This window comes from Mus musculus, chromosome 10, assembly GCF_000001635.26.
Source record: "Mus musculus strain C57BL/6J chromosome 10, GRCm38.p6 C57BL/6J".
NCBI classification, from domain to species: Eukaryota; Metazoa; Chordata; class Mammalia; order Rodentia; family Muridae; genus Mus; species Mus musculus.
The window spans coordinates 4,365,129-4,392,308 of record NC_000076.6 but is presented as its reverse complement, the minus strand read 5'-3'; the positions used below and the strand labels follow the sequence as shown (position 1 = coordinate 4,392,308).

At 47.9% G+C, this 27,180-nt stretch overlaps 1 protein-coding gene across 2 annotated transcripts; it reads left to right on the top strand.

Moving 5' to 3' along the window:
* Positions 1-4,200: 4,200 nt before the first annotated feature.
* Zbtb2 (zinc finger and BTB domain containing 2) lies at positions 4,201-25,235 on the top strand. 2 transcript variants are annotated; one of them, NM_001033466.3, is made up of 3 exons: positions 4,201-4,464; positions 17,555-17,739; positions 22,458-25,235. In NM_001033466.3, the coding sequence occupies exons 2-3, from the start codon at positions 17,567-17,569 to the stop codon at positions 23,827-23,829; spliced, it is 1,545 nt and encodes a 514-aa protein (NP_001028638.2). In that variant the 5' UTR covers positions 4,201-4,464; positions 17,555-17,566; the 3' UTR covers positions 23,830-25,235. The 2 variants fall into 2 exon arrangements, with proteins under 2 accessions (NP_001028638.2, NP_001346740.1); NM_001359811.1 differs by lacking the exon at positions 4,201-4,464 and adding an exon at positions 4,834-4,957.
* Positions 25,236-27,180: the final 1,945 nt, after the last annotated feature.

The window sequence follows — 27,180 nt, the reverse complement described above, 5'->3', positions numbered from 1 at the left end:
AACAGTTTACTTTTCAAAGACTGAATCAGACCTCAGGGGAAGTAATTATCTTCTTTGACTCTCCTTTTACAGTTAAGGTTGAGCCCTTAAAGGAAAAAAAAAAACTGACTTAATCAACTAATTAATTACTCACCGATTGACTTCAGCTAGTTATCTGATCCCATCCTAATCCATCTAGGAACTGGAACAACCTAGAACGGAGCCAGCTATTAACTACTCCACTTAGAGACTTATTTCCCGCCTACTGTCAGGCCAGGCTTGTGCTCTGCACTGCCACTAGTCGGCACTGACAGCCTCTACCGGTGTATGGCTGCTTCTTCACTGGGGCTTAAAAGTCTAGTTCTTGGGGAACACCAACCACACCAGGACATTTAGCAATCCAAGAAGAGCTGGAGCCTGCCAGCCAAGTAGCTAGACACCGGGAAGCACCTTGGAAACAGATTCAGCAGCCACAATAACCTGACTGGAAGACCCTGTCACAGAGCCTCTCTCTCAGCTCACTACTCCGATACCTGACCACAAAAACTACATGAGAAACATATGCCTTACTATTATCTTAATGTTGGCCTGGTTTACAGCAGCAAAAATGAATGTTTCCTCAGACTGGGATCCCTATTTCATTTGGGTCATGAAGTAAATGCAAGACAGTTCCATCAATTTTACAGATAACATGCATCTTTCATTCTGGCACTAGGGAAGAAAAGCCAAAGGGCCCAACAATCCAGAGAACATGGCAAGTTCCAGGCCCACCTGGGCTATATGAGACCCTTCTCAAAAAATAATAAAAAGGGCTGGAAAGACAGCTCAGGTTAGGAGTGCAGACTCCTCTTGCAAACAACAACTCAGTTCCCAGCACCCACAGCAAGTAGCTAACTACTATTCCCTAACTTAAGCTCCAGAGATTTGACACCTCAGACTTCAGTGAGCGCACAAAAAACAAACATAGAGAATTTAAGATGTGGCTCAGCAGGGCAGAGTCGCCTGTGCAAGCCTAATGACCTGAGTTTGATCCTCACAACCCTACAGAGCCCTAAATGTGGATGGACCCGAAGCATTCCTCTGCTTTCCAAACATGGGCTGCAGCACACCCCCATGCATGCCACACAGTATTTTTAAAAGGCATTCATTCCTTAGCATTTCAGTGAGTTCTCACAGATTTGCATGCCCTTAACTACTGCGGCTCTCTGAAGCATAGGGAATTCATCTCGAAGGACAGTGATGTAACCAACCCCTAACTGGTAGGTAGTTCCTAACACTTCTATGATACAGCCAATGAAATAAATATAACAGTCTTAAAATTACTTGGTTTTGTGTCTGCTCTATTTGTGGGGTTTGTTGTTTTTTGTTTTAAGACTGGATCTTGTTCTGTAACCCTGACTGGCCTCAAACCCACAGCAACGCTGCTGCCTCAACCTGACAGCTGATTACAGGTATGTGCCATATTTGGCTAAAATGTATCTTTCCCAACATATGTTTATTATATAACAGAGGGCATGAGACAGGCATGCTAGCATAGCCTTTTGATCCCTGCACTCAGGAAGCAGAAGCAGATCTCTAAGTTCAAGGCCAGCTGGGTCTACACAGTCCATTCCAGGACGTTCAGGACCATACAGAAAGACCCCATCTCAAAGCACTAAAGGGCATGGCATGCCACATACACTCTGAAGTCCAACATGCAAAAGCATACCATTGTCCTAATTTAAGAGGTTACTCAACAGGACACCCTTCATGACATCTAGTGGAAGGCAGCACTGGATTCTAGTCACCTTTATGACCAAGCTCTTCCTGTTAACTTTTCTTACCAATGTCTAAAGGAAATTCTACCTCCAACCTTAGCACACACAATTCACCAAGTTTTCACCAAAACCATGGGTTTAAAGGGTAAGTACTGAACTACTAATTTTTTTGTTCACTGTCCCTGTCACACTGGAACTATTCTCTTCAAAACATGCAAATAAATGCCTGGTTTTATGGCAGTATCTCTGCACAACAGAAACCAAATCTTTAATCTACATACAAGACTCCACAGAATACTCATAACTTTTTTTTCCTGATAAATCCACTCAGATTGTTAGTATTGTTTAAAATAAAACTAGTTTGAGCTCCCAATTTACTAGATGTATTTTCAAAATACCAAATCAGCAATAAACTGACAAGTTTCTATCCAACTTGGGGCAGGCATGACTCTGTGTCAAGCAGACTTCCTAGAGAGGGAAGGAGTGTCCTTGGCATTGTCCTGGCCTGCACTAACTGATCCTTCTCTGCAAGGGCTGCTCTTCCCTAGCCTTCCCATGTGAACGCTTCCACTTAGACACGGTAGGAGAAAACACACGGAGCCCATACAGTCCCCTTAAGCTACTAAGCCACAATGGGGACTAAAAACCCAAATACCCTGCACATCTGGTGAGTCAAGCAGGCTGGCCTATGACTTCAAACTAGCTAGCAGCAAAACAGCCCAGTTCCAATCTGAGCAGCAGCTCCTATGGAGACCAAGATGCTCTAGACAACATATTGCTCCAGCAGGTCCTGAGGGAACAGGGATATGTGCTCTTAGCACAAGTCTTTAGAACCAGAGTAAGAGCTTACCACCAGGTTGTTTCTGTGAAACTGTTACAAAGTGCTGACAAACTATTCCTTAAGACTCAGAGAGATGGTATGTGGTACACCCTTATAATCTAATCCCAGCATCCCAAAGGAAATAGAATTGTGACAAGTTCCAAAGCAGCCAAGAGTTGCATAGCTTTTGACATTCTGTCTCAAAGACGTCCTTCCATCAAACCACCTTCACAAAGAACTCCACAATCTCAACTTGAAAGAACGAAGAACCTAAAAACCTTAACCATGACTCTCTCTACACAACAAATCACATTCATGTTGGTCTCTTTCTAAAGGAAATAGAGCATTCCAGTGTGAAGGACAGCACTGCTGTTTTACTGATAATGCCCTAGAACTCGCAGGTCACGGTCAGGACTCGTTTGTGGACGCAGACGTTTAAGCACTCTACAAGCCATTCATCTAGCTGATCAAAGGCTAGGAAAGTTCAAGGCAGGTATCCACGGGATCTGTTACTCACACTGGGCAACACTACAGCTACACAGATGTTTACATCCTCGAAGAAATTAGTCATCAGTAGGTGTACATACAACTGGATTGCTAAGCACACTCACTCGAGGTTTCTAGGACGCACAGTCAGTGTACAGCATTGTGCTAGGAGTCTGACTTTCAAAACCAAACGGGTTTGGCATCAAGGTCCTTACAGACTTCTGTGCTGGCAAGCCAAGTGTTAGCTGCCAGCACTTATTTACAAACAAGCGTAAAATCTAAGCTATGTAAAGTAAACCACTAACTCAAGCACGCAAAAGGGATAAAACTGTACTACCTGAAGCACAACTTCTAGCAAAAGGGAAACATAAAAGGTCAACTTTAAACCCTTAAGAAGGTTCAATCAGGGCATTCCAATTCCCCCGCCATGTTACCTGTTTCAGAATCTCCCTTTAACACACCCCACAGGATGGCAACTCTTGACTCTACTCCACTAGATCCTCAAGAGACCAAAAGTCAACCAGAGTATCGTCCTGTCCAAATGCACACAGCGCAAAGCACCACAAAGCTTAACGCGCAGGGAAGTATCCCACTCAATCCTAACGGAAACAGCTTAGCCTACAAGTCGCCTATGCAACGCAGCAAGCACCTCGACCTCGCAACACAGGACATGCAACGATAGCTACTTCTGTATGACTTTCAGCCAGCACCGATCAACAACAGCCCAACTCCGTATCTTCGGACGAATAGCTAACCCGGAGCAGTCCAAGGACAAAGGCAGAGAGAGCCAAGAGATGTCAAGCATCTCTTGACAGGAGAACGGGCATGCGTCTCCCTCTGCACCCCTGAAAAGACCGTCTGCAGCGGCAGGACTGGTCCTACCTAAACACTCTGTAAACAAGGGGGCCGGGCCGCCAGCCTCCGGGCCCGGCCGCTGAGAAGTTTCCTCGCCTCAGCTGCACATGGCTTGCAGAACTTTGGCTGGGGCCGCGAGCCCAGGCTGGGTGGAAGCCGCAGCGCCGAGCTGCAGGCGGCGGCAGCAGCGGCGGCGGCGGCGGCGACGGCGGCAGAGCAGCAGGAGGCGGAGGCGGGCGGGCAGGGGGGAGGGGAGCGGCTGGGGGGGCGGAGGGGCTCTTGCCGCCACTGCTCTCTCGCCGCCTCTCCCCCCCGGCGGGAGCCGCTCTCAGCCGCTTTGCACTAGTCGCTCCGCTCTCTCGGTCATGTGACCTTAACGTAACCGGACAGGAAAAGCCCCGCCGCCGCCGCCCGCCGCCGCGCCGGAGACACCGACCGCGGCGGCAGCAGCAAGCAGCAGCAGCAGCAGCAACGCGGGGCAGAGGCGGCGGCGGGGACAGTTAGGCCAGGCCGCCCGGCTCTGCCTCCCCTCTCACGCCCCGCCGCGGCCGCCCGCACCGGCGACAGGTAAGCGCGCACCGCCACCGCGTCCCGGGGCCCACGTGCCGCCCCCGGCCCGGGCTCCGGGAAGCAGCAGGGAGGGGCGGGAGCCGCCGGAGCTCGCAAACGGTTCCGGCAGCGGCCGTGGCAACAAAGGCGACGAATGACTCCCGGTCCCGGGGCTCCCGGCGAAGGCAGGCGGCGGGCCCTAGCGCGCGGGGCGCCGGGGCGGGGGCGGCCCCGGCGGGGCGGGGGCGGCGACGGCGCCAGGCGCCGGGGCCCTAGCCGCCTGACAAAACCATCCAGGCAGCCGGGCGGCGGCGAGTCGCGGCCGCTCCATCCGGGGCTTCGCAGGAGGGGGAGGGGACGGAAGCCGAGAGGGCGGGCGCAAGGGGAGGGGGCGCTCCGCGTTCCGGTCCTAGTCGCCGGTGTCTGCTGCCCGCCGCGGCCAAGGGCGTCCGGAGCGGGCGGCTGCCGGTGAGCGGTCCCGCGCCGGAGCCCCGCCAGGTGGGCCCATCAGGTGCGTACTCGGCCGTCGCCTCCCGCCGGGGTTGTTGTCTTCGCCGCCTCGGCGGCCAGGCCGCGAGCTGCGGAAGTGGGTTTGGGGGAGGGGAGGCAGCAGGGAGGGGGAGGGGAGGGATCCGGTCGGACCGGAGCAGGCCCGGCCTCTCTGGCGCGTCTCCCAGCTGCAGCGGCTCCTACAGCTGCTGTCGCTACTGCTACGGCTCCGCCTCCCGCTCGCGGGCGGGGGCGCGCACGCGCGCTTCCGGCCTCGGGTCTCGCGCTGTCTGAGGCTCTCGCGCGCGCTGCTCCCCTCCCCTCCCCCCTCCCGCCCCTCCACCACGCCCCTGGCGCCGGGGCCGTGGCGCCGGCCGGGGCGGTGCGCGCGCGAGGCGTAGGCGTCGGCATTGTGTTGGGCGCCGCGGGACTCGGGGCGCGGGCGCGCGGGCGCGGGCGCGGGCGCGAGCGTGCGGGGCCTAAGGGAGGGGCGAGCGAGCGAGCGAGCGGCGCGACCAGAGTGCGTTGCTCCCCCTCCCCTGGGCCCCTGGGGCGGACCCGGACGCCGCTCCGCCCGCTCCGCCCCCTCCCTTGCGGGGCGGGGCCAAGGCCTCCTGGGCGGGTCTTCGCTGCCTAGGGCTGCAGCCGGAGCGGTCGCGCCCTCCTCTGCCTGTTGGGCCAGGCTGGGAGAGTCTGTGCCGGGGAGTTAGGGGTTTGGGTTGCTGCAGGCGTTAAGCACAAGCTCCCAGACCGTTCGTTCACAGATCAGAGTGCATGCACAATTGAAAGCTGTGTAGGGTGCAAGCTTTCTGTTGCTTTTAGCTGGTAGTGGGTTATAAAGACTCCTGCAAATTAGATCCCGCAGCCGAGCAGTAAGAGGAAAAAATCTTGTGCCTGACAGGCTATTTGCTGCGAGAACTTCCCACCCAACTTCTCGAACAACTTAATCACACCTCGGGGAGTCTCTCTCCCAGTCAGTATTGTTCTTTCCCACCATCATCATACAATACCTTTGGCCCACTTAGCGCGAGCGCCTAGATTTTATTCATCTTCAGGGTGTATTGTTTTAATAAAATATGGCATAAAGAGAATTGATTTGCCGGGCGTGATGGCGCACGCCTTTGATTCCAGCACTTGGGAGGCAGGGGCAGGCGTATTTCTGAGTTCGAAGCCAGCCTGGTCTACAAAGTGAGTTCCAGGACAGCCAGGGCTACACAGAGAAACCCTGTCTCAAAAAGAGAGAGAGAGAGAGAGAGAGAGAGAGAGAGAGAGAGAGAGAGAGAGAGAGAGAGAGAGAGAGAGAGAGAATGGATTTGAGGCTATCGGAAGGGATGAACTCAATGTGTCTAAATGGTCTGTGTGTCCTTCGTGGTTGACACTGTCGGTATAGACCCTGACCACCAGACCAAGGCATTTGTACAACTAACATTTTATTCTGAGAGTCATGAAATTAGAATACATTTTGCAAGTGTGTTAGTCTTAGAGGCAGGCAGATCTCTGAGTTCGAAGCCAGCTTTGTCTACAGAATGAGTTTCAGGACTACAAACCCTGTTCAAAGAAGAAAAAAACCCTAGGACATTTTAATTCTCATTATTATGGTTTCTTACAAACAGAAAAAAAAATCAAATTTGGGGGTGGGGACATTCATAGTAACAGCTTTAGTTTGGTCAGGATATTTGAGACCTTGATAATTTTTAAGAATGTAAATTTTTTAAAGATTTATTTAATATCACACATAAGTACACTGTAGCTGTCTTCGAACACACCAGAAGAGGGCACCAGATCTCATTACGGGTAGTTGTGAGCCACCATGTGGTTGTGGGATTTGAACTCAGGACCTTCAGAAGACCATTCAGTGTTCTTAACCACTGAGCCATCTCTCCAGCCTGTAAATTCTTTTAAGCATGACATTGTTTCTCATTTAGTAAACTTGGGATTCCATGTTTTTTGTTTTTTCCTAGCTAAGGAACTGGCCAATTGTTGAAAACATCGTATTTTTTTTAAAAAAACAGGTGGAAAGTGTGACAGAAAGACGCACTAGTAGGCATTAGAGACCTTTGTCCCCTGGTTCCTGCCTCCTTGCTCACTTGTAAGAATGTGTCTATAAATGGGGGCAAAACTCCCACCGAAGTACTCCAACATGTCTTAATCATAGAACAACGGCTGGTAGAGGTTTTTTATGTAAAATTATATAACTGTACAGTGACTTCCAGATTTTTCATTTCCCAAGTCCTTTGTGGCGGCTTGAGTAGAATGGTCTTGATAGACTCATCTATTTGAATGCTTAGTCACCAGGGAGTGACACTATCTGTGAGAATTAGGACTGAGAGGTGTGACCTTGCTGGAGTAAATCTGTCACCAGAGATGGGCTTTGAGGTTTCAAAAGTTCATGCCAGGCTCAGGCTCTCTCTGCCTGCAGATCAGGATGTAGCTCTCTGCTCCTCTAGTACCACAGCTGCCTGCCTTAATGATAATGGACTAGACCTGAAGCTGTAAGCAAGCCCACAATGAAATGCTTTCCCTTGTGAGAGTTGCCTGCCTTGGTCATGGTGTCTCTTCACAATAACTGAACAGGGACCAAGAAAACCCTACAAAACTCTTTATTGCAACACACCCTCAGGAGCTGAGCCTTTTCAACCCATGATTTTTGTTTTGGTTTTGTTTGTTTGTTTTTGAGACAGGGTTTCTCTATATAGCCCTGGCTGTCCTGGAACTCACTTTGTAGACCAGGCTGGCTTCGAACTCAGAAATCCGCCTGCCTCTGTCTCCCGAGTGCTGGGATTAAAGGCGTGTGACACCACGCCTGGCACCTTCAACCCATGATTTGAAGTACCTACTGGCTTGCCCCCACCTGTGGAGGTGGGGGTGCTTTCCTGCCTGAGAATTCCTAGAACAGGTAGACAGTGAAGAAAACAGCTTGGCATCAGCTTTAGAGTGGGGACTTCAATTGAAGTGTCCCTGGGTCTTCCATCCCTACCCCCAGTGCCCTTCCCTGTAGATGGTTCAGGATGAGGTAGGAGAGAGAAACTGAGGATTCGCTGGCCTGTGGCCAATGGCACTCCTTGGGTCTCCTAACAGGACACTAAGACGCTATCAGGGGATTTTGGAGTGATACTAAATGAGACTCCATGTGTCTCAGTGGTAAGATGGTCATAAAGATGTGGGATCTAGCCAGGCACATGCCTGAAATCCCAGCACTCCCAAATTGGAGGTTTGAGAGTCAAGATTTCAAGTCTGCCATCATGAACACAGAGAATATGAGGTCTACATGAGACCCCAGAAAAAGAGGGGAGGAGAGAGACAGAAATGGGGGAGGAAGGAGAGGGAGAGAGACAAGGGTTATGGGGTACAGAACAGAAGAACAAATATCAGCCACAGGACCCTCACTAAGGAACAGCAGCCCAGGTTGACAGGCAAAATTATTTTTTCCTGGTTCAGAGGCCCAGTTAGATGCTGGTGTTACATTCAAACACAAGCCCTAGACCAGTGCACGAGGCATGTACTTGTGACTCTTCAAGAAAACTCAAAAAAAAAAAACCAAAATCAAAATTTTTATGTCCTGTTCCTTTAAAATTCTGTGTACATTATAGGTCCTGCACCAGGGAAAGTGTAGAATAATTTCAAAATGATTTTAAAATGTGTGAGTATGCTGAGCCAGACTAGCTGATTATTTTGATTTCTCAGTCCCCAAAATGTGTATATAAGTATCTCCAGTCCTTGTGAATCCCATGGTTGAATTCCATATGGCTGAAACAATTTTCACTAATGATGCTGATCTTATTTTTCCAGTGTGTTAGCATTGGGAAACTTTCATAATTCATTGAGCTGATATTTTCCAAATGACCACTAGATAATGATTAAAAAAAAAAAGGCATATGAGTGCATGGCTTAGCAGGTAGAGGGCACATTCCACATTCGGCCATGTCTGATAACCTGAGTCCCACCCTAGAACTCACGTATGGGGGAGGGGGAAGCCTGCACTGTCATCTAACCTCCAAATACTCACAAAGAGGCACAGGCAGGCAGGCATGCTTTTGCACACACACAGGGCATGTGATTTTAAAGCAAGAGGCGAGCTATTTAAGGTGATAAAGAGCCATCAAAGAGGGCGGAGGGAGGCAGGTGAAGGTGGTAAGGGAGCAAACATTATTAGCACAAGGTGGTCGGTGACATAGCTGTGAAAATGCCATGGAACCCGTTAGTCTTTAGAAACTCATTCCAGTTAAAGTACAGGAGTCTGAGTTGAGACCTGGAGGTGGTGTAAAAGGGGAGGTTGTGTTGTCACTTCTGCTGGTGTAATCCTTTGTTGGTTTTGTTTCAGTTGACCGCTGCATAGCTTTTAGAATTGTCACTAGTGTCTCAAGCTTGACTTCTCTGAAATGCAGCATGTCCCAGTAGTCCAGTAAGTGCTGCTGCATTGTTCTCGCCTCTCCTTCTGTAATTACTACGGAAGAGGAGTTGGGAAAGGAAAAAAGATGTATTTCCTACCTCTGACCTCAATTTCTAAAATACATTGAAATCCAGATGACCAGCATCGCTTGGGTTTAGTTAATGCCCCACTCATTAACACGTTAACTTTTATGAGTATTAACTGAAAAGACAGTTTTTCTTGGTAAATGGGCTAAACTATGTGACCGAACCCATCTTATTTGGAATGGTGCTTCTTCAGCTCCTGACGTACCCCATGCATTACAGGATTCGTTATTCTTGGTGTAAATAAAATCAAGTGTTTCGGGGGACCCTGTCAGTGATCTGGAAATGAAGTCTAAGTAGTGTTTGGTGTGTTCTGAGAGCTATTATCTTCCGAAAGGGAGTCGTCTATTCCCAAACACTGCTGTTCCTTTCTCAGTTTCCATACTCAAACTGCAGGAGGACGGGGGTGGGTGGGTAAGGGGGACTTTTGGTATAGCATTGGAAATGTAAATGAGCTAAATACCTAATAAAAAATGGAAAAAAAAAAAAAAACTGCAGGAGGAGCTTAGGTTGGCAAATAGACCACATTTATACACTCTGCTCATGTGTCCCTCCAAAGACAGTGTTGCCTGGGGACTCTGAGAGCACTTGACAGCTAGGTCTTCAGTGTGTCAAAGCAGGAGAGAGGGCAAAGATAAAAACTAAATCAGTGAATATTCTAAACCATTTAACTGGCTCTGGAAAATGTTTGTAGTTTTACTTTTGACATGATCTCTGGATTCACTATACACATACAAAGTAGAGAAAGCAGACATTCTATAAATGCCTTCTTAAGAAATGTTCTCTCGACAGGCAGTGGTGGCGCACGCCTTTAATCCCAGAACTTGGGAGGAAGAGGCAGGCAGATTTCTGAGTTCTAGGCCAGCCTGGTTTACAGAGTGGGTTCCAGGACAGCCAAGGCTACACAGAGAAACCCTGTCTTGGGAAAAAAAAGAAAGAAAGAGAGAAAGAGAGAAAGAAAAAGAAATACTCTCTCCACCAAATGTGATGTGCACATCCCAGCACCCACTGAGAAGGAGGTGGAGACAGTAGATCTCTGAGTTTGAGAGCTACCTGGTCAACACAGTGAATTCATTTGGGACCAGCAAGCACTCCATAGAGACCCTGTCTCGAAAGAAAGGAAGGAAGAAAAGAGATGCTCTTTGACTTCAGTTCCTTACCAGTCACTATTCTCATTTAGGAAAGACACGTTCCTTTTTTATTTTACTATGTTGTGCACCTACATAAGTTCAGTGCCTGCAGAGTCCAGAAAGAGGTATTGGATCCCCCAGGAACTGTAGTTACAAATGGCTTTGAGCTGCCATGAGACCCGTACCCAGTTCCTCTGCAAGTGCTGCAGTGCTCTTAAGACACCGAGGCAGCTCAGCAGCCCCGTGTGACTTTTCATAAACAGCTTTTCTTTCTTCTTTTTTAAGTTCTATTTTGTTGTATTAAGTGGGTGGGGATTTTATTTTTTGTTGTGGAGAAAGTCTCCATTATCAAACGGGGGGGGGGGGGGGGGGGGGGCTTGACCTGGGTTGGAGAATGACAAGGCCTCCCTTACTTCCCTGGTGCTGGAGTTACAGGCATGTACTACCCACACAAGGTTTATATTGGGGGGTCAGACCCAAAGCTTTGTACATTCTAGGCAAGAACTCTGCCAACTGAGGGCTAACCCAAGGCTGCTTGAGGATTCTCTATATAGGTCTAAATGTGCAAGCTCATTGCTGGCTTTGTGACAAGCATTGGTAAAATCTTCTAGAAATGTCCTGTAGAGCGAGGCAGGGCTGCACACAGACCAAACACCATCTACCCAGAAGGCAACAAGCTTGAGTCCTGACTCACAGGACGCCCCTCTGGACCACTCCCATACAATCCCATGACTGCATGCTGAAAATTAAGGGCTCCAGCTCTTGAGTCAAGTAGTCTGGCTTCTCTGAAGACCTTCAAACATCAATCACCAGACTTCAAGCCCCAGACCAGGCCGGCCAGAGCGCTACATCCTGTCCATGTCATCCTAGAGAACCCAGAGGTCTTGCAAATGCAACATGTTCTTTCCTACCAAACTAAGATTTTGGCCTTATCTCCCACCTAAAACCTACCCAGCTATTCCAGAAAAAAGCCTCCAGGGATTTGACTTCTCCACCCTCCTTCCCCCTAGGCAATGATGCGGACTGGAATCTTCCAGATGTCTTTCTAATCCATTCTGTTCTCCCTCCCCCTTTCTTTCTCTCTCTCTCTCTCTCTCTCTCTCTCTCTCTCTCTCTCTCTCTCTCTCTCTCTCTCTCTGTCCCCATCCTCAGCCCCTCTCTTGTCCAGAGCTGGGAAGGACTCCCTCACCTTGGTCTTTCCCACTGTGACCCCTTCTCATTGCTGTAAAGATTAGAGCTGAGGTCCTCCATCTCAGTCTGCAACCTTACCCACTTGCATCTTGCCTCTCTGCCTACCATTCCCCTGGGCTCTTAGGACACTCTAAAGCATTGGCCACAACTTAACGTGTAGGAAACATCCCTGGACATTTTTAAATGAGGCTAGGTCAGAGCAGAAGGAACCATGGCTGGAGCTGAACCCTCTTCCTTTAACACCCAGTTAGTAGTTTTAGTTTAGCAGATGGTAAACACCATGCTGGACAACCTCTTAGGCACCTAGCAGTGGTAGACTCTGCTCTCAGCAAGCATCAGGAGGGCTCAGAACCAGCAGAGCTTGAGTCAGGGCGACTGTATGAGCACAGGAGTGTGAGTGCACACCAGTGTGCATTGAGTGCGCACCTCAGTAGACTGCTCTGAAAGCAGAGTGAGCAAGGAAACGCCCCAGGCTCTACATTCACAGGCCCACCTCACCTTGGTGACCAGAAATGAGGCGGCCCCGTGTATGTGGAGCTTGTAGAATAAGGCCATGGCAGGCAGCTCTATGTTCCCTCAAAAGTCCGTAATGACACCAGCACCAAATACCTAGGGAAATGAAGGCTCTTCCATTCCTCAGCCACTCGTCCAGAAATTTCTGAATGACCATCTTGTCTCCCAGAGCAGCGTCCTTAGCTGAAAAGGGATGGTTCTGTCGGATTGGTCCTTGATTACCAAACACTGCTGATTCAGCACCAGATGTGAGGGTGACAGGTGTGTGAGAGAATCTTTGATGATGCTTGGATTTTAGAATACTCTAGACACTTTGTAAAGATCACCAAGCCGACTGTCTTATATCTTGTGTGCTAGTCTCACACCCAGGTAAAAAAAATCACAGTTTCAAGAGCTGTGTGGGCTACATAAGAACCTGTCTGAGAAATAAATCAAACTTTAAGGCATGATGGCGCACGCCTTTAATCCCAGCACTTGGGAGGCTGGGAGGCAGAGGCAGCCGAATTTCTGAGTTCAAGGCCAGCCTGGTCTACAGAGTGAGTTCCAGGACAGCCAGGGCTATACAGAGAAACCCTGTCTCAAAAAAAAGAAAAGAAAAGAAAAAAAGAAAGAAAGAAAGATCTCTTCCTATCTAGTGGTGCAGTTCTCAACCTTCCTAATGTTGTGTGTGACCTAAGGGGCACAAGATGGCTGAATGGGCAAAGGCACTTGCTACCAAGGCAGGTGACCTGAGTTGAATCCCCCACATGGAAAGAACTTACTCTCCAAAGTTGTCCTGTTCCCTGCACACAGTGCTGTGTTGTGCACACACACACACACACACACACACACACACACACTAAATAAGATCAGAAGAAAATAGAAGGCATGGGGACTCATATCTTTAAACTCAACTTTGAGAAGCAGAGGCACACGGCAGGAGAGCTCTGTGAGTTCAAGGCCAACTTGGTCTACATTTTTTTACAGGAGTTAAATGGATAAAGTTTGTGAAGACACTAGAGTAAACAGAAATAGAGAGTTAATATATGCATCATGTCATTAAATATTCATATCACAGGAAGTAAAATTAGCAAATATTTGGAAGGATTCCTCAAAAAGTAGTACTGTAAAGAAAAAAAAAAGCCGGGCGTGGTGTTGCACGCCTTTAATCCCAGCACTCGGGAGGCAGAGGCAGGTGGATTTCTGAGTTCGAGGCCAGCCTGGTCTACAAAGTGAGTTCCAGGACAGCTAGGGCCATACAGAGAAGCCTGTCTCGAAAAACCAAACAAAAAACAAAGCAATATTGTAGCTCTTGGGTGGTGTGGCTCAGTTGGAGCATGCTCACCTACTAACATGTGCAGAGTCCTAAGTTTCTCCCCAGAACTTAGGTGGGGGAGTGTGCTAATATATATAGTATATATGCAGGGGGGCAGCTTGTATATTTGTATGTCCATACAATTTTACTGTTACATACTATTTCAATCTTTTATAAGAAGTATACATACTTGTAATTATTTTTAAAAAATAGTATCTCTTAATTTAAACCAAATAGCAATCCAATCCTTAAGAGACTGAGGGAAGCTGGGCGGTGGTGGTGCACGCCTTTAATCCCAGCACTCGGAAGGCAGAGGCAGGTGGATTTCTGAGTTCCAGGACAGCCAGGGCTATACAGAGAAACCCTGTCTCGAAACCGCCCCCCCTCCCCCAAAAAAAGAGTTTTTGTCAGGCTGGGCAGTGGTAGTGCATTCCTTTAATCCCAGCACTTGGTAGGCAGATCTCTGAGTTGGAGGCCAGTCTGGTCTACAGAGTGAATTCCAGGACTGTCAGAGCTACACAGAAAAACCCTGCTCGAAATCCCACCCCCCCAAAAAAAAGGATTTTCTCAGGCTGGAGAGATGGCTCAGCAGTTAAAAACACTGACTGCTCTTCCAGAGGCCCTGAGTTCAATTCCCAGCAACCACATGGAGGCTCACAACCATCTGTAAGGGAATCCTATGCTCTCTTCTGGTGTGTCTGAAGACGGACAGATGCAGCATACTCATATAAATAAAATAAATAAGCGTTTTTCTCAAAAACTCTTCAAACACAATCCAAGGAACCGTGGTCTGAGCAAGCCGCCTGACTTCTCTTGCCATTTCCTTGATTTACCCTAAATGCCTCATTGGTGTGAAATAAAATGGTAGTGTATGAGGGGTGCGAAGAGTGCAGCGGCCGCTCTCACAGATGAGGGGTAGACGGCTGGTCTAACCTTTGCTCCTAAAGGAGGAACAGCAGCTTCAGTGTCTTTTTCACCAGTGTTTTGACTTTATAATTGTCAGTACTGTGGGTGCCACTTCACCCAAGCGCGCAGAGAATGAGAAATGGAATGGGCCGGGCGTGGTGGCGCATGCCTTTAATCCTAGCACTTAGGAGGCAGAGGCAGGCGGATTTCTGAGTCCACAAAGTGAGTTCCAGGCTACACAGAGAAACCCTGTCTCGAAAAATCCAAAAAAAAAAAAAAAAAAAAAAAAGAGAGAGAGAGAGAATGAGGAATGGCAGAAGTATACTCAGGGCCATTTCAGAAATCATAGGAACTCCTGTCATAATCTCAGGGTAAACTTATGGTTTGGGTTTTTGTTTTGTTTTTTAATGAAACTTAAGTCAGCCAAACAGCAGAGTGTTTTTGTTTTGTTTTGTTTTTTACAGCCTTGCATTCTGAAGTGTACTGACAACCTAGAGAGAGAGTAACCTGCTACTGAGATGCTAGGGCAGTATGGCAGCAAACACTAAATCACGGGTCTGGATTAAACCGCATAAGAAGCAGACGCTGCAGCTTATAACTTGAAGTGGCCACACACCTGAGCTGAGGCGCTTTGGGCATTACCTTTGCTACACGAAGCACTCCTGCAATAAATCCAAAGCAGGGCTGCAGTGAAGTGCTGGCATGCAACACTTCAGATCTACCACAAAGCTAATGTCACACAAGTGGCTGCTGCGTTGAGAAACACTCTGCTGTTGGCAGTTTTTCATGTCCTACACATTCAGTTAGGAGACACTGTATGGGCCCGGCTGTACCATATCCCACTAAAATACTGACATTGACACTTGTCATCTGTGGACATCTCTGTCACCACAGGTGTCCTTGTTCCCTTTGTAGCAATACCTACCTGCTTCCCCCTCACTAATGCAAGTCTGTTCTCTATTTCTCTGAATTCCCTGGCTATTCTATCAAAGAACACATCAGTGAGTTTTGTGCTTAGTCGGTTTTTGGTGAGCATAATTCACTCAGTGTGCCGGCCACTAAGGCCAGCTGTGGTTCATCTCTTCCAATGACTAAGTGGTTCATGCCACAGCCCAACTATCCAGCGACTGAAGGACAGCTGGCTTGTTTCTGGTAAAATCACTACAGCCGTCAGTGTACAGTTTTGTGTACAAGTACATTTCATTTCTTGGAATACACATATCAGAATAGCCACTGAGCTGTATTTAGTCCCCAGGCCGTGTGACATCCCACAATCCCAGCAGCAGCGTGAGCCAGATCCTCTGTGTCCTCAACAGCAGGCCCTGAGCACTGTAGCCTCTTACCCCTCCTTCCCCTTTGGTCACCACTTTAGGCCCATCCATCACGCTTACTTCCCAGTTTGTTTTTGTATATTGAGTTTCAGAGTTTTTTCCTTACTTTCCGAGCACTGACCCTCTGAGGAGTTGCAAAGTTCCAGATGTTTTCTCCTAGTCCTTAGCTATCTGTCCATCCTTAGCAGAACACTTCCCGGAGACACTTGTAATTTTACCTCTTCCCCCTTCTGTAGGTCCCTAAGATTTTTTTTTTTAAATCCTTTTGTTGTGTGCCTTATGCTTAAGGCCACAAATCATTTTTAGTGTGTTTGTGTGAAAGTGTGAGACTTACTCAAGGCTCTTTCTTGCCTTCGGAGGTTCAGCTGGTCCAGCGCTGTGTATGGGAGTTACGTATGCAGCCCTTGTCAAAGGATCCATCCTGCATCCACCTGTGGGCCAGCCCCATCTCAGTGTCTCTTCCTGGAGTTCTGCTTCCTCTGTTTGCCTCTCCACATCTTTTCCAACAATCTTGTCTGTCTACAGAAAGAACTCTTACAGAAGATTTGAGATTTAGCACTGTGTATTTTTCACATAGAACTCCTATCCAGCAACTGGTAGTTTACCTGTGTACTCCATTATTTGGATTGTGGTGGTGATATTTCTCATTTCCATGTTCGATGCTAGTGTATGAACTCACAATTAGGTTTGGGAGTTTTGGTTTTTGATGCATTTTACACCTTACCAGATTAATGTATTAGTTATGGAGACTTTTGTATAGATTCCTTGGGCTCTGTACATTACAGGTTTGCTTCTTCTCTTTCTGGCTATAGACTTTGATTTCTATCTTGCTTTCTACCTGGCACTCTGAGTGCTGCTGGTGAGGACCACGCACTCTAAGCCTTGCTCTGCCTCTTGGGGAAATGGGTGCTCATCCCTGCAGTGGGCTTTCCTGGTGTGCTGAAGGAGGAATGGATTGCCTGAGCCTGCCAGCTTCCGGCGGCTTCTCACAGTAAATGCGTCAGTCCTCAGGACTTTGGTAGGGTGACGGAATGCTGTAAAGAGGAGAATCTGAAGTAGATGCATTCAAATTTAAATTTGAACTCCTTTGCCTTCCCAGGAGGCCTGGGGCAGCTTACTTACAAGTCTCAAAATCCATTTCCTCTTCCACAAAAAGAAGGCGCAGCTCCATTGCTAATGGTTATGCAAGCCTTTGTGGGGCTGCCTGTAGTGGAGGAGAGGTCTTGGTGAAAGACTAGGCAGGTTCTCGAGAATCATTTAGTGTTAGCTGGACAGTGGTGGTGCAGGCTTTTAATCCCAGCTCTTGGGAGGCAGAGGCAAGCGGCTTTCTGAGTTCAAGGCCAGCCTGGTCTACAGAGTTGAGATCCAGGACAGCCAGGGCTACACAGAAAAAAAAAGAAAAGAAAAGAAAAGAAAAGAAAAGAAAAGAAAAGAAAAGAAAAGAAAAGAAAAGAAAAGAAAAGAAAAGAAAAGAAAAGAAAAGAGAGAGAGAATCATTAGTGTTTGCCTTGGGGATCCTTTAAGAACTGATACTTGGAGGTGTTCTGCCTGGGTTTATTTCCAGCCTCAGCAGGTTCCTCCTCCTGATTTGCCCTAGATGACACCGGGTCCTGTTCCAAGGACTGTTGAACTAATGAAATGAATTGATGTATGTTCCATGTTTAACGGGGCCCGACATGTTAGCCTTGGTGACATGTTAGCTGTGAACATTACTGTAACGTTAGGGACACATTCTTATTTGTGGAACACCTTTCTTAAAAATAAAATTGTTTACTTTGCAGATTTTTTAAAAAATGGATTTGACCAACCATGGACTTATTCTACTGCAGCAGTTAAACGCTCAGCGAGAGTTTGGTTTCCTGTGTGACTGCACGGTTGCAATCGGCGATGTGTACTTCAAGGCACACAAATCAGTTCTCGCTTCATTCTCCAATTACTTTAAGATGTTGTTTGTCCATCAGACCAGGTAACTAAAGTGCTTGATAATAACCTAAGGGCTGTCGACCTCCTGATGCTGGGCCCCTCTTCCCACTGTCTGCTTCACTCAGACCGTGGGTCTCTCTGCCTCTCCAGGATCTAGGCACCCACCCCACGCACTTGAGAACCACCTACCTTTACCTGGCCCCACGCAGCCCCTTGCCCTCCAAACTGCCTTCCTGAGTCTCACCCATGATTGGCCAGGAGACCTCAGCGAACCGTCAGTGAGCCCTCCTGCTCCTTCAGGCCCAATCTCCTGGTTCCCCTTTATTTAGTTTCAAATGAGGAGCTGAAAAGTACAAATTTCCTGTTCCCTCTTTCTTTTCTTTTCTTTTCTTTTCTTTCCTTTTTTTTTTTAAGATTTATTTATTTATTTATTATATGTAAATACACTGTAGCTGTCTTCAGACACCCCAGAAGAGGGCATCAAATCTCATCGTGGATGGTTGTGAGCCACCATGTGGTTGCTGGGATTTGAACTCACGACCTTCAGAAGAGTAGTCAGCGCTCTTAACCACTGAGCCATCTCTCCAGCCCCTGTTCCCTCTTTTCTAATGCAAAATTTCTGTCTTTGCTATTTTTTGTTGTTGTTGTTGTTGTTGTTGTTTTGTTTTTATTTCTCCTAACTATTTTAGGGAAAAGAATCTCTAGGTATGTGAGGAAAATAAATCTCCCCTCTTCCTTATCCCTTCCTTCCACCTCTCCATCTTACTCTGCTCTTCACCAGCCTCACCCCTCACCCCACCCCCAGTCCCTGCCCAGTTTGGGGGGAAGACTGCCCTTGACCTGACCAGCAGGGAATGCTGGCTGATTCTCTGTTCTCCTTGAACCTCCAACAGCTCTGCTCATCCCGCACTCTTCCTGTCCACTGCGCTGTGGTTTCCTCTCTTCCACTGCAGTCGCGTTCCAAAGGACTCCTCTCCACCAGAACACTGCCCTCCTGCAGGCCATGCTCCTGTTCTCCTCAGCCCTCACTGTGACCAAATGTCCTTTGTTCTTCCTGGGGCCTCCTGAGCCCCTGCTGTCTTTGCGCATTGTCTGTGGTGTCCAGGTCATCTTCTCCCTTTCCTTGGCTGGTAGAAGCTTGTTAGTTTCAGGTCTAGCCTCCATCTTCCTAGCTACAGAAGCCTGCCCTGGCTGCCTGATGGTCATTTAGACCTGAGTACCCTCACTCTGTTTTTCTCATTGTGCATGAATAACACAATGAGAACTAAAAGGCTCTCTCCAAAAAGACTCTTGGCTTGCCCATTTTCATCTTCGAGTAACCCAGGCTTCAGATCTATTTCAGATCCTATCTCACCGATCCTAGGCCATAGCTCTTCAACACATGTGCCAGTGCCCTGTCGTTGCTTGCTCACTCCCATTCGTAACCATCCATTGCCCACATCACTGTCAGATTAGTGTCCCTAAAGAGTACTTGGAGTGAGGTGAGCCTTTGTCCGTAACTTCCCACAGTGGTGCACTATCCACTGTCCACCCCTGACTTTCTCTGTCCTTGCCCTCATCCTAGTCAAGTGGACAAAATCCTCAAGGATGACTGTCGTGCCTCCTCAGGAGCTCTGCGTTCACCTAAATTGCTCTCTGTGCACTCCCCCTCCGCTCTCTTGAAAATCACCATCTGTAGACTTGCCCCTTCCTGCTTACAGTGAAAAAGCAGAGGGGTTTACAGATCTACACCACCACCACCGAGGATGGCTGAGGCATCAAATGGTAAACATCCGTCAACATACTGTCCCAGAGCACTGGGAATGAGTCCTTGAGAGGTCATATGACATGTGGGAGGGGGACATGGGAGGCTGAGGCAGGAAATTTGTCAGGTCCAGACTAGCCAAGACCCTATCTCAAAAGAAATTCATAATTATATTCGCCAAAAATGTTATATGCTACATCTAATCTCAACCCAGTGAACTAATTGATATTGAAAAAGAAATGCCTTTAATTTGGAAATGTAAAAGACAATGTAATGCATTGGGTGTTTTTGTTTGTTTGGTTGGTTGGTTTTTTTTCTTTTTCCGAGACAGGGTTTCTCTGTGTAGTCCTGACTGTCCTGGAACTCACTCTGTAGACCAGGCTGGCCTAGAACTCAGAAATCCTCCTGCCTCTGCCTCCGGAGTGCTGGGATTACAGGCATGCGCCACCACGCCCGGCAGATTTTTAATTACATGCAAGAAACATTGTCCCTTATTTTACATATAGGGCGGTGAACCAATGTCTTTCTAACAAAGGGATGTGTCTTTCTAGCTGAGAACCCCCGCCAGGTGACCATCCTTGTCCACACCTGTGCAGGATTCAGGTTTATTGTCACCAATAGAGCAGAGAGCAGCATGCTTTTAAGCAGCTCTTCCTGCCTCCTGGCAGAGGCACCCGCCTGATCTATCTCTAGGCAAAATGGAAAGGTGCTGTCCTTCAGTCACCACTAGGTGTCTCTATCTTTTCTCTGTAGAATAAACGCTGAAAATTCACATCTCCTGGTAAGAATAACCTGCCGAGTGTGGTGGCCTGTGCCTTTCTCTAATCTAGAGATCCAAAGGCAGTGGCAGGTGGATCACTGTGAGTTCAAGGCTGGCCTCGTGTACATATTGAGGCCCTGTCTCCTACTTTAAAACTAGAATTGCAGTGAAGGAGAAACTGAGGGTGGGATTTCTGTCTGTGGTTGTGCTAACACTCCCTTTGCCCTTCTCCCACCTGGCAGATGTGTGCACCTCGAAGCTTAGGTGGGACTACTTGTGTGTGTTGTAGAGGAAAAGTGACAGTCAGGCCCCATCATGTTGAGTGGATAGGAAGAAAGAACAGTCCATCCAGCCCCCCCAGGAAAAGGAGCCCAGGATTCCAGTAGCTGAAACAGCACAGAAGAAACTACGTATATGTGTGTGCACATGTGCTGGCTGGGCTACCCCGGGGACTCCCAGCTTCCTGCCCATAGTATTCTGCCAGTGTTGCCAAGCCCAGGAGCCCAGCACTTACTGCAGTGTATGTAGTGATGGCTTCCCAGGTCTGTCCTTGCATCATTAAGAACTATAAACACTTGTTTAAGTTGTAGAGGCTTACTGTCAGTAACAACTTCCAAGCAATCAACAGACTGGGCCATCTGACCACAGTGAGCAACTGCAAAGCCTGCAGAAAGGGGCTCAGCTGGATAGGACCGGGATACAGGAGCTCAGCTGGGCAGGACCGGGAACACTGGAAGAGAGCCCCGGCTGGACTTCCCTTCCCTTGAGGACCACATCTGACTCCTGGAGAAATGCGCATCTCTGGCCTTGGTCTCTGAGTTCCTGGGCCTCTGCCTGATGATGCCAGTGGCACCTCGCATTTTAGTTCCAGTACTGGGAAGCAGGAGGTGTGTCTCTGTGAGTTCCAGGCCAGCCAGATCCATACCTGGAAACCTTGCCTCAGTCAGCGTGAGAGAGAAAAGGCGAAGTAAAGATAGGAACTAACAATCTTTGTCTTTTTTTTTTTTAAGAAACCGCATTAGGCTTGCATTTCCCATACCTGGGTGCTGGGTTTTATGCTTGACTCTGACGTTTTGTAGTTAAGCGTGTGGAGTCTTAAGTCTTCACAGAATACACACTGTGCTGCCCAGCCAGTGATAGAGCTGTCCCACCAGAAGCCTAGAAGTTGATCTTGACATCACATTAGCCTTTTCTCTGTTTTTCTTTTTTCTTTTCCTTTGTCTTGCACTGTAGCTAGGCTGGCCTTGAAGTTCAGACAATCCTCCTGCCTCATCCCTCTGTGTGCTGAGATTATATATCATGCCTAGCTCATCTATTTTTATTTTAGTAAAATAAAATGTTAAATTTAGAAGATGAGGTAGGCCATTAATATTTTAGCATGGTGAGAGACAATTGATTTAAACAGTGAACATAATTGCTAAACCTGCCAAAAATACTTTAATGACAAGAAGTTATATAATGAAAATTATTATAAATTCTAAGGACATTCAAGGGAACTGTTTCCAGAATGCTTAGAACATATGTACTTGGTGGGTGATCTTGTATGCCGCCTCCTCTTCAGAGAGATGTATCTCCTTGGCCTCTGGAGATGTGAGAAGTTCTCTCAGTAGTGATGGTCTGAGGAGGGGCCCCACTTCTTCCTTCACTCTCAGCTCTGAAGCATCCTATAGGGGACGCTGCTTCTGAAGTGACCTTAGTCTAAAAGATAGACAGCTGGCTGAGCCACCACGCCTGCAGGTGCTTTACTGCTTACCAGAGGAGGCTGCTCAGACACAGCATGTGCCCCACAGCTGCTCTGGGGGGCCTCCGTGTGGCTTTGGAATTAAGCAGGCCTAGCCCCACCACTCCCCAACCCGGAAGTGCACCGTGAGCCCTACCGCCTGTAAAGGAAGCATTACGGTGGTTACTGGAAAGGCCGCAAAGCCCACGGCAGGACGCTTGGCGAGGCCTCCCTCAAGGTGCTTTCCAGTGCCACCTTGCAGCCCTGGAAAGGTGGTGGGAAGGTCTCATAACTCAGAGAGGTCCTGCTCATCTGCACTGTTGTGCTACCAACCCCTCCCATGTCACTTCACAGCTTTAAAGGCTTTCCAATCACAGCAGGTCTTTTCCTTACCTTCCTTGTTCTGCTGAGCTCTGAACTGGGTCTGTGACTACGCTCAGTCAGCGTGGTCATTTGGTTTCGAGTGTCTGAGCTGTTCTTCAGGCTTCAGTTGAGTCAGAGGCTGCTGTTTCCTCACGGGTCTCTACTTTCTTTCAGTGAATGCGTCCGCCTGAAGCCCACTGACATACAGCCTGACATATTCAGCTATCTGCTCCACCTGATGTACACAGGGAAGATGGCCCCACAGCTCATCGACCCTGTGAGGCTAGAGCAAGGGATCAAATTCCTGCACGCATACCCCCTCATCCAGGAAGCCAGCCTTGCCAGCCAAGGCAGCTTTTCCCATCCCGAGCAAGTCTTCCCTCTGGCCTCATCCTTGTACGGCATTCAGATTGCAGACCATCAGCTGAGACAAGCCACCAAGATGAATTTAGGGCCTGAGAAACTTGGACGGGAGCCTAGGCCACAGGCATCCAGGATGAACCAGGAGCCTGTACCAGAGACCTCGCAGCTGTCCCAGCTGACTTCAAACCTAGCCCAGGTGAATCGGACAAATATAACTCCCGAAGACCCCCTGCAGACCTCGCTGTCACCTGAACTTGTCTCCACACCTGTGCCTCCCCCTCCTCCTGGGGAGGAGACCAACCTAGAGGCCTCTTCCTCTGACGAGCAGCCATCATCCCTTACGATCGCCCACGTGAAGCCAAGCATCATGAAGAGGAATGGAAGCTTCCCCAAGTACTATGCCTGCCACCTGTGCGGCCGTCGCTTCACGCTGCGCAGCAGCCTGCGGGAGCACCTGCAGATCCACACCGGGGTACCCTTCACTGCGGGCCCGCCAGGGGAAGGCCGTGGGCCCCTGTCTCTCTGCAGCAATGCGGCCGACCTGGGCAAGGATGCTCTGGAAGTACCGGAGGCGGGGATGATCAGCGACAGCGAGCTGCAGCACATCTCCGACTCCCCCATCATCGATGGGCAGCAACAGTCGGAGACCCCACCGCCCTCAGACATTGCAGACATCGACAACTTGGAGCAGGCAGACCAAGAGAGGGAAGTGAAGAGGCGCAAGTATGAGTGCACGATCTGCGGCCGCAAGTTCATCCAGAAAAGCCACTGGCGTGAGCACATGTACATTCACACGGGCAAACCCTTCAAGTGCAGCACCTGTGACAAGAGCTTCTGTAGGGCCAACCAGGCCGCACGCCACGTGTGCCTCAACCAGAGCATTGACACCTACACCATGGTGGACAAGCAGACACTGGAGCTCTGCACGTTCGAGGAAGGCAGCCAGATGGACAATATGCTGGTGCAGGCCAACAAGCCCTACAAGTGCAACCTGTGTGACAAGACGTTCTCCACACCCAATGAGGTGGTCAAACACTCCTGCCAGAACCAGAACTCAGACGTGTTCGCCCTGGACGAGGGGCGGTCAGTCCTGCTTGGCAGTGGGGACTCAGAAGTAACTGAACCTGACCACCCTGTGTTAGCGTCCATCAAAAAGGAACAGGAAACTGTGTTACTAGACTGAATGTTACTTGTGTTTTTAAAAACTGTCATTTTTTACAAAGAATCTTCTCTATTCGGGACAGTTTCTCCATGGCATGATACAAATGGGCCCCAGCTCTTTCCCGCCCCCTTCTCCCAGCCCCATCTCTGTAAGGCTTTGTGCATTATAATCCTGAACTATATTTACTTTAATTCAGGGGATATTGGAAGGATAATGGTCAGTAGTACTTATAAAGAAATAGGTTTTGAGAAGTTTTAGATTATTGTAAAAACCTACTTGGAGTTAATTAAGAGTATATAATAAAACAACTAGAATATAATTTGGTCAGCTAGAATTATGACTGTCCCTGGGTGATAAGTCTTCCTTCTCACAGAAACAAAGTCAGAAAATACAGCTTCTCAGAGATAAAGCGGGCACTGCTATGCAAATCTGGAAGGTGTGGGAGACTTTAAACCCGAGAGAGAGAATGTTTTTAATCTTTGTCCTCTAGGTGTCTGATTTCAGAATGTATCCTTTGAGATTATGTCCGGTTAAGGAAAATCACTAGTTAAGAGAACTACTTTAACAAATGCAAAAGAGTAATAATGTGACGGCAATCTTCATTTTTGGATAAAACCTGACGGGCTATGAATTTGTCTGCGAGCGAACGCATATGGATACTTGCTACAGGCAAGGGGATTGGTGCGCATGCCTTACCCCATGGCTGGCCTTTTTCCAAGAAGAACAAGAAGATGCTGTGTTTCGGTTCCTGACACACTTGTTTTAAAATGAGATTTGAAAACGTGATCCTGTAGAATGTCTTTCTGAACAACAATGGCCAATGGTGAGCTTGTGTGCTTGTGTGTGAGCCAGCTAGCCAACTGCCTGTAAATCAGTTGTGCGCCCTGCAGTGACGCACCACACAAGGCAAGTTGTGAGCCAAAAGTATAACTTTAATGAGGGCTAAAGTTGATGCTGCCTGGGCGCCAGGTGGGATGGGAGCAGGAGGATTAGGAGTTTGAGGCCAGCCTGGGCAAGACCTTGTCCAAAAAATAAAAAAATGCAATGCCCATAGTTCATTGGTGACATCTACTAAAGCATCAAAAATAACAAATCAGGACACAAAATCTTTTTGGAGGAAAAATAAACACAATTGATTTTGTTGTATATCCTCCAGTTTTTGTTAACACCTGAAATTTTCCCCAGTGGCCTAACAGCATGAAAAGCTGTCCATTAATCTTCCCTTGGGCCAATAAGAAAGTGGTCTCCCAGGATGCAACGGAGCCAGAAGTGAGGACTAAGGGGCAGGGTGAGGGTAGTGCATAGCTATACCCTACGTGTATGTTAGAAACTGAATATCCCACCATCCTCTTATATGTATAGTTGAGTTCTAAGATTTGTAAGTTTTTATACATCCTTTCATTGAATAAACATTTAAGTAAATGGGCATGTGATCGTTTTCTTGCTTATCTGTCTAACTTAAGAACACAGGAATATGGAAGCCCTCTATCAAGAGTCATTCTAGAGGCTGGAGAGATGGCTCAGCAGTTAAGAGCACTGACTGCTCTCCCAGAGGTCCTGAGTTCAATTCCCAGCAACCATATGGTGGCTCACAACCATTTGTAATGGGATCTGATGCTTTCTTCTGGTGTGTCTAAAGACAGCTTCAGTCTGACATTATATAAATAAATAATCTTTGGAGAAGGGGGCTATAATCGCACTGGGTCATGAAGTTGTGAGACTCTAGAACTCCAGACTCCAGAAGACATTAGAACAGACCCACAGGACCACATAGTTCATCAGAGCAACTGTCTTTACAAAGACACAGGGTGCTGCCAACAATAACACAAGGCATAATACGAACCTAGATTATTAAACATTAAGGGGTCCATTTCATCCTTTTTATATTCAAATGTTTATGTAAGTACACATTTAAGGAAGTATCGGGAGTTAAAACTGTGTTGTGTATTATTTACACCTTTTTATTTACCTCCCAGTGCCTGGCTCCTCCATGTTCCTTATCACATAGGTTATACTAAACTAAACTGCTTGGTGTCCAACTTCGGCCTACCCTCCCCTGAAGAGATACAAAAGATAGAAACTTTTCTTTGGCATTTCTCTAAAGCAGTGGTCCTCAACCTTCCCAATACTGCGACCCTTTAATACAGTCCCTCTTGTTATGGTGACCCCCTCCCCAACCATAACATTCTTTTCATCGCTACTTCATAACTGTAATTGTACTACTGTTATGAATCATAAGGTAAATGTTTTTGGATACACTGGCTTGTCTAAGGGGTGGTGGCCCACAGGTTGAAGACTGCTCTAAAAGTCCTCTCCCCATCCCCCTGCCTATGACAGTTCTCTTATTCTTTTAATCCATTTCTCTTTTTGGTTTTTGTTTAGTTTTGTTTTTTCGAGACTGGGTTTCTCTGTGTAGCCCTGGCTGTCCTGGAACTCACTTTGTAGACCAGGCTGGCCTCGAACTCAGAAATCCGCCTGCCTCTGCGTCCCGAGTGCTGGGATTAAAGGCGTGCGCCACCACGCCCGGCTTGATCCATCTCTCTTAATGAAGTGTCTCTTTGGGTTTCACCTTGGACTCTTCCTTTCCCTTTAAGGGCATGTTGTGCATGTTGTTTCTTTTTTTTTTTTTTTAAGTTTTTTTTTTTAATTCATTTATTATATGTAAGTACACTGTAGCTGTCCTCGGATACTCCAGAACAGGGCATCAGATTTCGTTACGGGTGGTTGTGAGCCACCATGTGGTTGCTGGGATTTGAACTCTGGACCTTCGCGCTCTTAACCACTGAGCCATCTCGCTAGCCACCCCCCCTTTTTTTTTTTTTTGAAACAGGGTTTCTGGCTGTCCTAGAACTCGTTCTGTAGACCAGGCTGGCCTCGAACTCAGAAATTCACCTGCCTCTGCCTCCCAAGTGCTAGGACTAAAGGCGTGCGCCACCACACCTGGCTTGCATGTTGTTTCTGATATAACAGACAGTCCCTTTTTAAAATCTATTTAATCTATATGAGTGTTACATCTTCATGTACACCTGCATGCCAGAATCACATTACAGATGGTTGTGAGCCACCATGTGGTTGCCAGGAATTGAACTCAGGACCTCTGGAAGAGCAACCTGTGCCCTTAACCACTGAGCCATCTCTCTAGCTCCTGGACTGTCCCTTTTTAATGCTGTCCCACCTCATGGCCCAGTCAGGGCTCCAATGTGGTAATATTCTCTCTCCTCATAAAGTTCATTCCTAAAAGATCATTTAAATTGTTCACCTACTTAACCATGCAATTAAAGCAATTCTCTTTAAAAAAAAAATTTTTTTTTTTGAGACGGGGTTTTTCTACATAGCCCTGACTATACTGGAACTCACTATGTAGACCTTGAA